Consider the following 16,017-nt stretch of genomic DNA (forward strand, 5'->3'; position numbering starts at 1 on the left):
TCCCTTGGTTCGATTATAAAATACTTGATGGATGAGTTTTATGTGATTATTTGAAAATTACTTCTTAAAATTTAAACGTTAAGTATCGCTTAGACTATTAGTATTGATGAGCCGTAGATTTAATTACAAACATTTTACAATATTCTCCACGTTCATTGTGAAATATAACCGTAATTGTTTTTTCATGACGTGTAGATATTGATTAAAAATGACTACTAAAGATGTATGTAATTAAGAACCAAGTGTTAGCTACGAGATTATTGTACAAGCATTACGATGTTTCCAACAACGAATATTTTAATATACAATTGTTACCTAAAATTTGTTTCTATTAATTAGTGCCTAGTGAATTTCAAAATAATTCGACTCCGTGATATAAACAATCACTAAGGAGGAATAGAGAAAGTATGATATGAAAAGGTGAAAATGATATTACTAATATGTAGTTCCAAAATGGTAAGGAACTTATTTCCATATCTTTTGTTTAATAGTGGATAGACTATTCACATAAAATGATCTGGCCGCATTTCAAGTAAAAAAGTTTGTAATAATATAGTAAAACTTACCAATTTAATATGCAATATTAACTTTTAATCTAAAAGTTTGTTTGTTTGTTATTCATCTAAAAATGACTGCGTCGATGTCGATGTCATTTCGCAACTTATAACATAATTAAGACATGACAATTTTAATCATGGTAAATATCAGAACTCGGCCAATATCGAACATTTCTTCTATAATTTATAAATATTTACCGGTTTATCATTTTACACACCAAGAAATCAATTGAAAATTTATTGACTAGAGAGTAACACAACTTTTTAACGCGGGTAAAATCGCGAGGCATGTCTAGTATAAAACAGGGCGTACCCGCTATCGTTTCGGTCATACGATATTAATTAATTCTAACGTAAAACTATATTGTGTTAATTGAAATAAATATTGCAGTAAAATTAATAATAACAGTATGGTTCTCAATTGTTGTCAATTACAATCGTAATAACTACTACATAACTTATCATTGATTGTGTATGCCTAAACACCGAGTTATTTCGGTTTATCTACATAACCAAGAAAATACGAAGTGACTATAAATTATGTTCGCATGGTGCAGAATATCGAATCTATCCAAAACACAATATCGTGAAAACAATAAAATTCCTGTATTAATATTAAAACGACCCGTATCCTAGACTAGTTTGCCTACGTAGAAATAGAGGAAAATACTGCTTCTCTCTCAAATCACACTGGTAATGCCAAATACCCGTATTGCATAAAAAATACGCAAACGCCGCCGATTTTGAAATTAATTCATCAATTTCAAACTAAGTCAAGAATGCCAAGTCCAAGGTAATTGCTGTATAAACGGATGTCCCGAACATCAAAAAAGTACCTCCTCGTTAATTTTAAAATCACAAATTAGTATACACTACAAACGAACGCACAACTCGTTATTGGTTTAAACACTTCCGACATATAAATTTTTGTCTGAAAAATACCCCGTGTTCGCCCGAAAACTAAAGTCAACAACGACGAATTAAAGGCGATAATGCAAGCTAGGGACATTCAGTCTGCCGCTGATTTAGCAGCAGCTTTCAATGTTAGCCTCAAAACAAATTGATCCTTTTGCGTCAAATAAGTATGGTAAAAAACTTGATAAGTGGGTGGACGATCGCCAGCCCAATGAACGCCTTAAGGTAGACCTTGCGTTGTCTAAGAGACACAGAAACGAAGGAATTTTTAACTGTACTGTCACTATTTAGTGGTCTAGTGCCAGTATAATTCGTAATACCTTCTTACCAAATGGCATCAGTATTACTACGAATGTGTACTGTGAGGAACTTTTTTTTTATTGCTTTGATTGGTACCTGCCCGTGCGGACTCACAAGAAGTCCTACCACCAGTAAAAATTGGAGAAGATGGTGGAGCTGCTCGCGAATCTCCGGCCACTCTTGAGTAAGGCCCCCGCTGCTGCTCCTACACGACTATGCTCGATCTCATACGGCATAACAGACGGTCTCTAAACTACAAGAGCTATGGTTGGAAGTTTTGACCTTGCGCCAACAGATTTCTACATTTTCCAAGGCTTGCACAACTTCTCGCCAGGGAAAAAAGAATTACCAGAGAGGTAATTTAAATGCATTTGAAGAGTTTATTGGCTACCCTGCTCCTGATTTCTTCAAGAAGGGCATTGAAAAAATATCACTGTGCTGGTAGAGACGTATCGATATCGTAGATTCATATTTTGATTGATAGAATAATTATTTTTTAGAAAAAATGACTTAAACAAAAGGCAATTTTGTAGGTAAAGACCTAATATAATAGGGGTTAACGTATGAAATTACCATTCTATTGTAATAGGTACTTCGAAATGACACAGAACCTTCATGGTTTGAGATTTTTGAGTGAAACATTATTCAAATGGTACCTATGAGGTTCTTCTTTTAAAAAATGTGCAACATTCAATTATCGGCTTTCAGTTGTTTTTTTTTTTATTCAGCTTAGACAAGAAAGATGGGTACTTCGAAAATTCGAGCAATTTTTTAATACGAGTTCCGACGCGGAACTAACGCTGCAGAAACAGCTCGCAATATCAATGTTGCGGTTGGAGAGGGGACTGCTAATTTTAATTTTGGTTTAAACGATTTCGTGATGGAAATTTTGGTTTTAAGATCGAACCACGTGAAAGACCCGACACATGTGAACAATTGATTGAAAGAGATGGTGGAAGCCGATCAGAGCCAAACTACCGAGGAATTAGCTGCATAGCTTAACTTTACCTTACCAACAATATTAATGCATTTGCGTCAAATCTTTAAATTAAAAAAATATGAAAAATGGGTGCCCCATGATTTGACAGATCTGCTGAAAGAAACGCGTCTTGAAACTTGTGTTGCCCTGTTGAATCGATACAGAAATGAAGGAATATTCTAAGCTATATACTGTGAAAGTCAAAGACGTGCGACCTCTGCGTGTTTTAATATTTACCTAAATAGTATTTAAATACCTCAGGCGTCATTGATGATCTATAAAGTTTATTACAAAACCGATACTTTATCGTAACCATGACAACGGGTTTCGTGAAGGCCAATAGATTATAAAGTATTCTCATTGACTAAATTCAAAGATAAATAATTATGTGGAAGTAAGAGGGAAGCTGTGTCATCATGCCCTTCTAACTTAATTTATGTTCTTGGTAAACAAATAAATACATACATTTAAAAGGTTAACACGCAAGTATGTGATCTTTCTTATTATCATTATTGGTCGCGAAAACTAGCGAACACTTATATGTAGGTGCAATTTTAGATTCATTTTACTGCATCATTCTACGTACACTTGTTATTTCGTCTATGTACAATACTTGAAAGTGATTTAGTTCTAACTCTAGACTTCACAGCCATTAACGATACAGGACAACCTCAAACCAGGTTATCACTAAACTTTGAACAGCACATATAATTTCCATTGACCCTCAACCGTATACTTGAACGCTAACCTTGCTCCATTCGCCGCCGGCAAACGTTGCCGTCTATTACCTTACCGCTTCATCTAGCATTTGTTAGTCATCGACGAGGTCGAAACCGCTGGTTTGACACTCGACTGTTAATTCAAAAGTCCAGTCACATCACTCGATGTTTCGCAACGGCGTCGTAAAGAATCTATATATTCGTTGAATATGAAATAAAAAAATTATTAAAATGATACTTGATGTATAGTATAGTAAAAAAATATTTCTCTGAAATAAAATACTGTCATGTTCAAAGAAAAAGGACTTTTACTACATTAAAAAAAATCTTATACACACAGTCTACAAGTATTTGTATGAATAAATCTGGTAGACCTTACAAGGCGGCTGTACTTGTCCTCTTTAGGAAACACACTCGATTTAGTATTAATGGAATATTTAATATTTTTTGCGTAATGTGATTTTGAATATCCTTCGCGGTCTAGGTCGTTTCTAATGACACCGAAATGTTTGCGTCGCACATAATGTAGTTATTCCCTTGTTGAATAAAAGAATATTATAATTGAATGTGTGAAACGTCCGTGAATTAATAGGTGAGACATGTGATGTAGGTGAGATCTGTGAGTATGAAATTGTCTTAGTTGGATTTTGAGGGAATACACTTTTTTTTTTCATACGTAATTACGTAATCAAATGTAATTTACGTAATAACATTTGTCTAGACGAACGTCTTTCTCATGATGAATCCAATTATTGTAAACAGTCTATATGGATCTGGATGTTGCGTAATGAAAGATATCGATAAAGTTTGCATTTGTGAAAAGTAATTATATTGAATGAGCTATAACTAGAATTTACGGTTCACACGTGCGGCGGTATTAACGATGCATACTGGTGGATTGCATCCCGAGATATGCATAAATGTTTCTTCCTTGGCAGATCTTTGGTAAGGCAATAACGAGAGGAATGTTGTAAATGTGTTGTAAGAAGAATAAAATATGTAATAAGTTCAATGCAATAGTGCGCGATAGATGTATAAATGAATGGTAATCTAAATAAATATTTTATCCTGAACTCTGCAATGAAGTTTAATCTATTAAGTGTGTATAGTCGATGAGTATGTTATATGAATGAATATGTTAGAGGAAGTCTGAAAGTAACCTCTGTGACAGAGAAGCTGAGAAGTGCGCGTTTGGGATGGTATGGACATGTAATGAGACGAAATGAAAATGAGGTTGGTAAGAAAATGTTAACTATGATTGTGGAAGGATATAGAGGAAGAGGTAGACCTAAGAAGAAATGGATTGATTGCGTGAAAGACTATATGGGTAAGAGGGAAGTGAGCGAAGAAGTAGTATATGATAGAAGAGTATGGAAGGAGAAAACATGTTGCGCCGACCCCAGGTAACTGGGAGAAGGGCAGGATAATGATGATGAGTCGATGAGTAAAATATCATGAGACGAGACGAAATTTTAAGGTTCTCGTTTGTTTTCCAATTAGGTGAGGAACCATGAAATTGAAGAACATAAACCTTTGCCATAAATAGAATCTTATCGATAGAATAACTTTTTAGTCACTTGAACCTCCTAGTATATTATATTTATCAATGAAAAAGAGATCATTAATGTTCCATTGTCCTATAATATTATTCATTGTCTGTTGTTGTTAATGTATTGCCTATCATTGTTCCAGGTAGTTGAAGCTTCCTTTAATGAGCAGAAAATGAGATGTGTTTTTGTGTAAGTAAAGTCAGTAAAAGAACTTTGTTGGCACGAAAAAAAAAAGCTTTTGTCTAAAGCCATTGTATTATTCTTAGTTACAAGTAATGAGATTTCAAAGTTTTCTGAATACGAAAAGTTAAGTTCGCCACAACGCCAAGTTAAGTTCTCGAGTTTTGGATTTAATACGAAAATAGAATTTAAACGGAAACTGAAAAGGCTCATTAAACTGTTGTTTCCGAGTATCATATTGTTTCGTGCAGCATTTGAAAGTTGAAATCTTAACGTATGGCAAGTACTCAATGTTATTAGAGAACACCGTGACACTACGACAATCGCGGCACCGGTAAATAACGGCCTTGCAATCGATGCACGCGGATATCACGAATGCACAGAAAAAGCATCTAACGGTGTATCTTCACACTGCTTCACTCATACAACCGCTTGACATACTTTCTATTTGATATCTACTGTTGGCTGCGATTTATTATTCGCATTAGGACAGCAATCGATCACAAATCGACAAGTACTATCGATTTTTAATATCCATTAAATTTGAAATGCAGCTCATTTTTTTTCCTACCTATGCTGATAGCCTTGAGAGGCTATTTCAGCTTCGCCCTAACATGTAGGTGCGCTCACGGGGCTCAAACCAGAGTGTTGCTAATACTGGCCTTAGCAAGAGCAGTGCTTTGCAGAATCTACCACCGAATCGGAAACGCGACCCACTGAGAAGATCCGTCGAGAAACTCAGTGGGCTGTGGGTTAATTCGCTCGTCGAGCCCTTCGCCGCAAGTGGCGGGTTCGACGGGGACGGTGACCGGAGGCAGCTTCCATAATATCACTAAGTCACACAGCTTGAAAACCATCATCATACATCATCGTTTTACCTCGTCGTTGTTCAAAAGTTATTAGAATCATATTTTTATTATGCTCGATGAAATGTAAAATCTTCTCGTAATCACCTAATTGGTAAGAAATATAAACACATGACCGATAGAGCAACGTCTAACGGAGCGAACTGCGTGGGGGAAATGGACCGCGGAGCTGTGCACGGCGCACGCGCACCGGTATAATATACATCGTCACACGGCCCAGTTGGTTTCGGAACGTTGCACTGAGCACGTGTATAAAACATTTTAAGAGTGTCGCATTTATACAAAAACATAAACACTCGGTTGTCAAGTGCGGTAAGGGTTAAGCGGATTGCTGTGTATCATGATAAATTCGAATGCCGAAACGCCCCGTTCGGTTTCGTCTCGCTCACTCTCAGGTATGTCGGTATTGTTTTTATCTCACGTTTGTTTTAACTTAATTGTTTACGTAGCAATGATAATTTTGTTTCATTGTACTACTATTTAGAGTAGCTGGATTTTTAATTCACTTCGAAACTGGAATTCAAATGTGATTCCGTGAGAAACGGGTTGGAGGGGTACCCCTGGTCGATAAATATGTTACATTAAATTGCTCTATTCGTAAATACTGAAAAGATGCCGTACTCGAAGTCTCGCTCAAAAATTTTTGAGTTATTCTGACTGCGCTGTAGCTTGCTATCAATGAGTAGACTCCAGCTTAGAATCATTCTCAGAATTAATCAGTGAAAAAAAACGGTTTAGTTAACTATTTTCTCTTCGGTTAAGAAAAACTTGAGTATAAAATACACAAGGTCAACCAACCTGTTTACTTTCAGGGGGGAAATTCTTTTAAATATGAAATATTTTTACAATATTAACAATCAAGTTACAAGTGGGTAAATGGAACATAATGGCGATAAACTCTGCCTTATAAGCATATACTCATAACGTCATTTTGACATCACGCAAAACTATTTCACTATTGTAATTTTTAGTGAAATGAAATAGAGAACATCTGACATTGTCTTATCGTTGACCTGTGGCTTATGTCATATAACATAACAGACGGTAGAATACAAATCTTCGAGAAATAAGAAATACGCACGAGCCTTGTTTCTCTTATCAGCGAACATGTAATATATCGTGTGTGTGACCCCTTGCGGGCTCCGGATGACGTTTATCCACATTTCGAACTAATATTACGCTTGTTATGTTATTTTATTTAACGTAATTAATTTATTTAAAAATAATGTTATCGAAACGTATCCGCTATGTAAATATTTAGTTTGTAATCGAAAATTATGCATTTGTAAAACCGTTTGTATCACAGTCAGTCGGTATGATTTTTGAGCTAAAATTAACGTTTAAGAACATGGCCGCCACGTTCCGTCATAAACGCGATTCGGTACTGAAAGTGGAAAGCCTTGGTATTATCGACTAAGGAGGTTAGAATACACGTTCGTTCAATGCTACTAAACTTTGCCATATGCGAATTTAATTTAAAAAGCATTTTAACGGTGTAAATATGAAATTTTAATTTTTATGGCTTTAAGCAAGACGTATTTAAAAACGGCTGCCAATTTGTACTGTCAGTTATCTTCAAATCTGTTAAAACTTAAAGTCACATTCCTACTTTCAAAAAGTCTCAACCTATCTATATTCAAACTCATCTAATATTTCTATTAAAAAGTTATGCACACAACATAACGATGAAATATGAAGAAAACATCAAATAAGTTAATGAAATGAGAAAAACATATGAGAGCAGCAACTTTATGATTTCAGTTTAGAACTGCGTATTCGAATTTCCCATCGCAGATAAGGTTTATTCTACGAAGTTAACGTATTAGTTATCGATGAAATTTTCTATGGTCGCTCCGTACTACGAACGAATTTACTTAATTATAAACAAATAGCGACCCGCCCTCGCTTCGCTTCGGAAACATTAAAACACACATGAAACCAAAAAAATAAAAATAAAAAAATAAATAAAAAAAAGTAGCCTATGTTCATCAGGGACAATGTCGGCTTCTAATGGCAAAAGAATTTTTCAAATCGGTCCAGTAGTTTAGGAGCCTATTCGAAACAAACAAACAAACAAACAAATCTTTCCTCTTTATAATATTATTAGTATTAGTATAGACTACAGCAACATATTTTAAGCATATAAAAAAACAAAAATTATCATCCCGCTGAAATAATATTATAAGTACCTACGCATAGATACCTACGCTAGAGCAGTAAGTGTAACAGCTGACACAACTGACGTAGGTCTGTGCCTCCTACATCTATAATACGACTTTTCCCTTCCCTAGGTGTTCTCTCAATAAATAAATTGTTCCTCACATTTATTCGCACACAATTTCAAGGCGCGAACAAATATTGGTATGGGTAAAACCAACATTTTATCCGGTTTGTTTAACCGGCTCGTGCCGGTGCTGTGTCCTCTGTATTTGATTATCTCGTGAAAGTATATTTAGTATATCGATCACTATTCTAGATACCGAGTTAATCTTAGCATTGGGCATGCATCTATAATTACAAGGCAAATGCCTACGATATTCGATCCTCATATCAAGGCAACAATACCACGTAACAGAGAATTGATAATGAATTATTCATGACTCGTATATTTACAAAGAGTGCTAGCGATGAGAAACCCCTTCTAGTTTAACTGAATGCGAGATTAACGTTTATGTATCTTATTATGAATAATTAATTTCGAACTGATTTAGTTCGTAACTGTTAAGTTTCTACGCTTGTACAATTTCATAATTTACAAGTAGATTATATTATACGTGCTCTAACTGCAAATGGAGTTCATTTTGAGTTTATTTAATGTAACTTCGCATAATACTGGTGGTAGGACCTCTTGTGAGTCCGCGCGGGTGGGTACCACCACCCTGCCTATTTCTGCCGTGAAGCAGTAATGCGTTTCGGTTTGAAGGGTGGGGCAGCCGTTGTAACTATACTTGAGACCTTAGAACTTGTATCTCAAGGTGGGTGGCGCATTTACGTTGTGGATGTCTATGGGCTCCAGTAACCACTTAACACCAGGTGAGCTGTGAGCTCGTCCACCCATCTAAGCAATAAATAAAAATAAAAAAAATCTGCCAATCGTAACTTTTCTATGTACATGGTTAAACGAATTCTTAGTTTATTTATTGAAAGGCCTTACGTCGGCCATTGCACAGATTAAAAACGATTTCGTGCACGCCATATTCCGTGTCTACTATATAAACAATACCCAACTAACGTCGGTAAAAATAAACGGTGTCGACTTAGCAGGTCTTTGAAACATCAAACAACCATTGCTTCGTTAGTCCGAATTGGACTGATGCGACTGGCGGCACCGATTTCCGTTTTAAATCCCAATCCATCTCTTGAAATATTTACTTACGTTTACAGAATATAGTCAATCGTCTTTATAGTAGACTGCTGGCAATATTTTACTAACCACTTGAACCATGTTTTTATTTTATTTATTGCTTAGATGGGTGGACGAGCTCGCAGCCCACCTAGTGTTAAGTGGTTACTGGAGCCCATAGACATCCACAACGTAAATGCGCCAACCACCTTGAGATATAAGTTCTAAGGTCTCAAGTATGGTTACAACGGCTGCCCCACCCTCCAAACCGAAACGCGTTATTGCTTCACAGCAGAAATAGGCAGGGTGGTGAACCCACCCGCGCGAACTCACAAGAGGTCCTACCACCAGTAACCACCATGTGTGTGAGTCCATACTTAAACAGATTCGTCTCTGTTATCCCTTTCTAATATATTATTTAAGTAGAACTTTGAGTTGTGATCAATTAAAAAGACATAACCGTCGACTACTATTTTTAGGGTAGTATGTTTGTTGGCAAGGCCACTAAAGGTTTTAAGATACGGCCTTGAATTACACTTATTTAAATGTATACCGTAAATTTTGATCGTGGTCATAGCTTGTATAGCACCTTAGCATATAGCTATATATATACTCCTTACTAGTAGTAAATTATTAGTAGTATAGAATTGTAAGCTTTTCTCTAATCTCTTGAGCCATTACCAAGCTCAAAATAATTAAATTAAACCTTTGAATTTTTCATGGAATATATCTATTTATTTAAGTGTGAACAGCTAATTTTATCAGGATTTTGTATTAAATTAAAAGAAGTAAAGGTCAGACATGCCAATGTAATTATCGACCTTACTTTTAACAGTAAGCAAGATGATATTAGTTGCCTATGCGGGATCACCTGTACGACCTGTCGTCTACATCGACGATTGTTGAATGACAATCAAATGTAATTTTATGTTGATTTTACAAACGACAATCTGTGCTGTTAAGAATTTCGTCAACAAATAGATTTTTTTGCGTATCCGCAACGACCTTTGTTGCGTAAGATACGTCGTTTCCTCTTCCTACTTAAAGTTCTTTTGATATAATATTGTTTGACTTCCGCAGTACTGTTTGGATGTCTGGAACAAAAAGGAACTTTCTAAGAATGTCATATTTGTCTTCATATCCAGGCTTACGTCAAAACGGTTAAAATTAAAAAGATATAAAATAATCTTTGATAATACGTTATTGACTAAAAAGTCTGTTTTGTTTTGTTTTTTTGCAATCCTTTCGTGCTCTTATGCGTACGTCAATTATATAAAAACTTAACAAAAATTCTAAATTTCAATTACTGGGTAGTTCTTAAAAGTATCATCGGGCGTTGAACGCCTAACATCTGTCATATTGGCATCTCGAGCATCTAGTAAAAACGGGTACTGTAATTTTAAAACTTAAATATTGATTGAATAAAAATATTACGCTAATTTTACCCCAATATGTCATAATTGACCTAAAACCGGTCGGTTCCATAACAAACAATCCATCGATTGCTCATAAACAGGAGCTTATCTTTGGTTTTCTTCCACTGAAAGTTAAAGGTCCTAGTGCAGCGCCAGTCTAGGCTTGAGTACTAGTACCTGGTACTGTACCCGTAGGTTTGCATTACTATCTAATCAGAAATCTTAATTGCTTAAAAGTTTTGAGTGATAAATTAGGTAAGATAATTTCGACATTGGTCCCCCGAATATAGTTAGTACTCAATTTTTTGCCAAACTTTCTGCTAGTAGCCTCGAAGGGCTATTCTGGCTTCACCATATCTAGTGGCGAGCTCACGGGAATTTACTAATATCTACCCTAGCAAGAGCAGTGCTTTACTGAATGTACCACAGGACCGGAATTGCGACCCACTAAGAGGATCCGGCCAGAAACTAAGTGTATTGTGTCTATGGGTTAAGTGGCATGCCGAAATGTTTTCGACAAGAACTATGACTAGTGCTTGGAATGCTTAAAGGCACCGAGAGTGGTTTGAGACCGGCTGTTCGCTGTCCCATCATCTGGGTCGATGTTGTAGTTTACAGCGGCTACGATAAAAGGGTTGTCGTGTCGCGCCGATTTCTCGATGACGCGTTCTGACGCTGCCTTCAGATACCTACGGATCGATTCTAAATCCAAGTCGTCTACATTTTTCTTTTTTTTTTTTCTTTCTTTTAGGATCTATGTTTCTCAGATACCATGGCGCTACGACAGTTATCCTGCAAAAACGGGATTGTATACCTTGAAGGGTACACTTTAACTTTTGATATTATATTTTCGTTGAATTGTTCATGGGTTATTATTCTAGGCTAATAGCTCGTCCACTCAAATACGCTGCTCAATTTTTATCCCACAGTGGGAAAAGAAAATGGATCTTAGGAAGTAATTACAGTTATTTGGGTTAAGTGGTAATAGGAAACTTCAGACATATAGACTGTAGAGGTATCAGATCGGGAAATCAAGGAATGCGGTCAACATTCGTTAGAGATGATCTCCAACTAAAATTAGTTTTGTACAGTATGACTCAGTAAAAAAATACATACCATTTTGTTCGCTCATAAGTTATTATTTATATAGCTATTTTAGATTGTTTATGAATGTACTTAATCGATTTTTCTATTATAACTCAGTTTTTGCTTCTTCCAGTTTTGGACTTTTGAATGAATAATTTGTAAATTTTGGGGACGCAATAAAAACCGGTCCAGAACTTAACATAATTAACGTTACGATAGGCGGCAATCAGAGTATCAACTCTGTCAGAAATCATCCTTGAAATTCCACAACTACAAGTACTTACGGCGCGCAAGATCAAACAAACATTCCTACAAACAATATGTGTTTTTATTATTGATTATTATTATCAAACACCCAAAGTCACGTTATTAATTGACCATAATGTTTGTATAACACTGCAAATTTTTTATTTTATTCTGGCCAAACTATTTTACTTATAGATTTGTTTTAACACAGCTTTGTCTTTTTGGATAACAGAATATTGATTTTACCTGTTATACCTATTTCGTGAATTAGGCAATTAAACAACGATTGATGATCAAAGAAGATTAATGATTGGAATATATAAGTTTTTCCATTAAACATTATAATAAACTAGGTTTTCCTAAACCAATGAAAACAAATCAACTTATCTGTAACTATACAACGCATTCCGCTTTGAATATAAAAGTGAGACACGGAAAAAAACGCGGCTATCAAAAATTCATAATCTCTCTTTAGGCTGAAGGAATTTCTCAGCGGCAGCGCGCTTTCATTTTACTGAAAAGCGCAATTTTCAACATTCACTATGGCCGCCTAGTGAAATCGTTATAGTCTACGTTGCGGCAGCGCCCATTTCCTAATAGCGGAATCGCGTGCATTTAGCTTCTTTTTTTCATGTTTTACCCTACGTTGTACGAAAAACGTTTCGTTTTTTATTCAATTTGGGATGGTCTGTATGAATTAACGATAAATATCTGTAAAAAATACTTAGGCCATGATGATTAAATGATGATGATTTTCAAGGTGGGTGGCGCATTTACGTTGTGGATGTCTATGGGCTCCACTAACCACTTAACACCAGGTGGTCTGTGAGCTCGTCCAACCATCTCAGCAATAATAATAAAAAAAGTGGCAAAATAAATGTATGCAAAGAAAATTCATAGTTACAGAGTTGGGTATGATTATATAGATGTTTCATACCTAACCGCGCCTATATTATCAAAAGAAAGCATTTTTGTAGAGAATATTGATGGAGAATATGGAATATGGAGATGGTCAGTTAAAAGGCTTTTTTTTTTTTTATTGCCTTTGTAGGCAGACGGGCATACGGCCCACCTGATGGTGAGTGGTTACCGTCGCCCATGGACTTCAGCAATGCCAGGGGCAGAGCCAAGCCGCTGCCTACCGCAAAGGCTGAACGCGTGCCGTAGTGGGAACATCATTAACATATCAAATGAATATATTTTTTTCGTTTATGGAGATTATTAGTAGTATATTAATGTATTAATAACTCTTCGTCTTCAGGAATTGTTTCCGTGGCATGCGTTATAGTGGGAACTTAAAACTTTAGAGAGAGAATTGAAAGAATGGATTACTTAAGTATTTTTTTAATTGCTTTGATAGTTGGACGATCTTACGGGACACTGGGTGTTAGTGGCCATCGGAACCCATAGACATCAACAACATAAATGCCGCCACCCTCCTTGAGAAATGAGTCCTAAGTCTCAGTTTTTCAGTACAACGGGTGCCCCATCTTTCAAACCGAGGCGCATTACTGCTTCACGGCAGGAATAGGCAGGCGGTGCCTACCCACGCGGACTCGCAAGACGCCCTACCAACAATAGATTTACCTTACCTTCGTTGCGTATTTATTAAACCGTAAGCTAAGGAATGAAACACAGAAGAATGAACGTCAAACTTTTTATCTTCTTCTTTGTCTTCACCTTATACCACTAGGTGAGGTCAGCCCAGCGAATTTTTGTTTTCCATTCTCTTCTGTCAGCCGTCATCTCAACACTAAGTTATCTTTCTCTCATATCGTCATTCACAAACTCCATCCATATCTTCTTGGGTCGACCTCACTTTGCACTACCATTTCTATACATCTCCTAGTCACATCTATCTTCTACATACCACGCAAACCGTTCGTTCTTTAATTTATCATTTACTAGCGACCCGCCCTCGCTTCGCTTCGGAAACTGTAATTTATTCTTGATTTCTCCACTATTTAATGGATTTTATTATACATATAAACGTTCCTCTTCAATCATTCTATCTATTAAAAAAAACCGCATCAAAATCCGTTGCGTAGTTTTAAAGATTTAAGCATACATAGGGATATAGGGACAGAGAAAGCGACTTTGTTTTATACTATGTAGTGATTATTTAATTGAACATAAAAAACATGACACAAAAATCCAAAGGATTGCATCAAAATTCCACGAATACCCATCGAAAATAGTATGAAGAGGACTTTCAAAGTATAACGAAAGTGAAGCACTAATGCAATAAATCGTTTATCATCATTATCATGATACATGTGGAATGAGCCGACTTTTAAACGAAATGCCAGATGTATCCTACGATTTCGAAACACGATTACTCAGGTAGGTCGTTTTTACCGAGCCCCCGTAAACGTTTCAACTTTCATTTATAATGGAATTGATAAACAAAATAATGAATTCCACTTCTCGACCGTTAAAACCTGTTTTTGAAAGAACGTAATGAGATCCCGTATTTCTTCGCGGACACTAATGCGAGTTGTAAACTATTCTTCAAACGGACAAAAGGAAATCTATTTGCGCTTTTATTACAGTTCTAAAGCAAGTACATACTTTTATTCTTCATACGTTCTCGTAACTGCAATTAGAACATTAAGTCTGATCACTTATTATACGGCCTACCAATTTTATACTATTCTACGATACTTCTTACACAGTTTTAGAACGACAAAAAGTTGCCAAACGTATTTATCGAAAAATATTTATGTGGAAATTAGAACTAAACCATAATGCTGCTGTCACTTCCTAATTAGCTTGATCGAAGTTTTGAACCCTTGAAAAGTTAATAATATAAGGGAACAACAAAATATCAAGAAAAAAAATAATTTTGAAAAAAGAAAAACGGTTTCATTGAAACAACAAAAATTTTTGTTTTACCGAAATGTAAGACAGGTGGTGGCCGGCATTGTTTTGACGGGTCGCTCCGAGGTTGGCGAGGCTAGTGAGGAGAGTGGCTCGAACGAACTGCCCCCTCGACTGAGTAGCGTACCTGCGCGTGCGCCGCGATGCGCACCTCCGCTTCGCCGCGCCTCGGAAACGGCAGGTAGTCCGCGCTCTGCTCAGCGGAGTTCAGTGCGCGCGTTCTCTCGCCGCCTGTGGTAGTGTTGAGCGCGGACGCACGCCCGACGTTTGTAAGGATGATGCCAGTGTCTAATTGGTGAAGTGAAATATCAGTGAAACAACCTTTAATTCAAAGAAATGTCCTGTGACAGAAGAACGCGACCCGCCCGTTTCCTCGACCTACGGTGAGTTTCGCGTTCAACCTATTGCGGATGATCCGCCGATCCTTTGTTGCATTTGAATCCAGTCAGTAATGTGTCCATCTCTTTTCAACCCATGCAGTCTGACGACTCAGTAATGTTAATATTAGTGGATTTGTAACTAGCAAAATATGCTAGTTTTCTAGTTTAATTTGGAAATTATTTCACGGATTTTTTATTGCTCAAGTTCAAGGACATTATACTGTCTCGACCTTCAAATTGGATTTAATGTTACAAAACTGACCACCGTTCGTGAATTCAATAACCGCAACAGCTATCTATCTAAGATTTGGTTTACTTCAAACTTCCAAGGTTAAATTAACAAACCTTTTGTGGCAAATAGAAGTAAATTGTAAAACCTTGTAAGAGTAAATTGAAAAAAAAAACAATCTCAATTTTGTAAAGTGCTTATTCCATTATAGTGAAATTGCCAATAAAGGACTGGCAAAGTCAATATTACTGATAGAATTTAAATACAGTACAATTAATACAAGTCAGAGGAGACCTTCTTTATGGGAGGAACGCCGACGGTAGAACAAGAGTGGTTAGGTTTAAAGTGCAGATGTGGGGCGCGAATGCACTC

The 16,017-nt window shown here is 36.4% G+C and overlaps 1 protein-coding gene across 5 annotated transcripts in view; it reads left to right on the forward strand.

Annotated features, from left to right (window-relative positions):
• Positions 1 to 16,017, forward strand: part of LOC101746494 (protein gustavus) — a 61,388-nt gene that overhangs the window by 22,778 nt on the left and 22,593 nt on the right. The window contains exon 2 of one of the 5 annotated variants that reach the window (XM_012695145.4): positions 5,163 to 5,209. The exons of 2 other annotated variants lie outside the window; for them this stretch is intronic. In XM_012695145.4, coding sequence (XP_012550599.1) covers positions 5,193 to 5,209 — 17 coding nt within the window. In that variant the 5' untranslated portion in view covers positions 5,163 to 5,192. Of the gene's footprint in view, positions 1 to 5,162; positions 5,210 to 6,324; positions 6,462 to 15,213; positions 15,420 to 16,017 lie in introns of those variants that run through there. 2 more of the 5 variants (XM_012695146.4, XM_012695144.4) reach the window with 2 other exon arrangements.

Source organism: Bombyx mori, chromosome 3 (genome assembly GCF_030269925.1).
Source record: "Bombyx mori chromosome 3, ASM3026992v2".
NCBI lineage: Eukaryota > Metazoa > Arthropoda > Insecta > Lepidoptera > Bombycidae > Bombyx > Bombyx mori.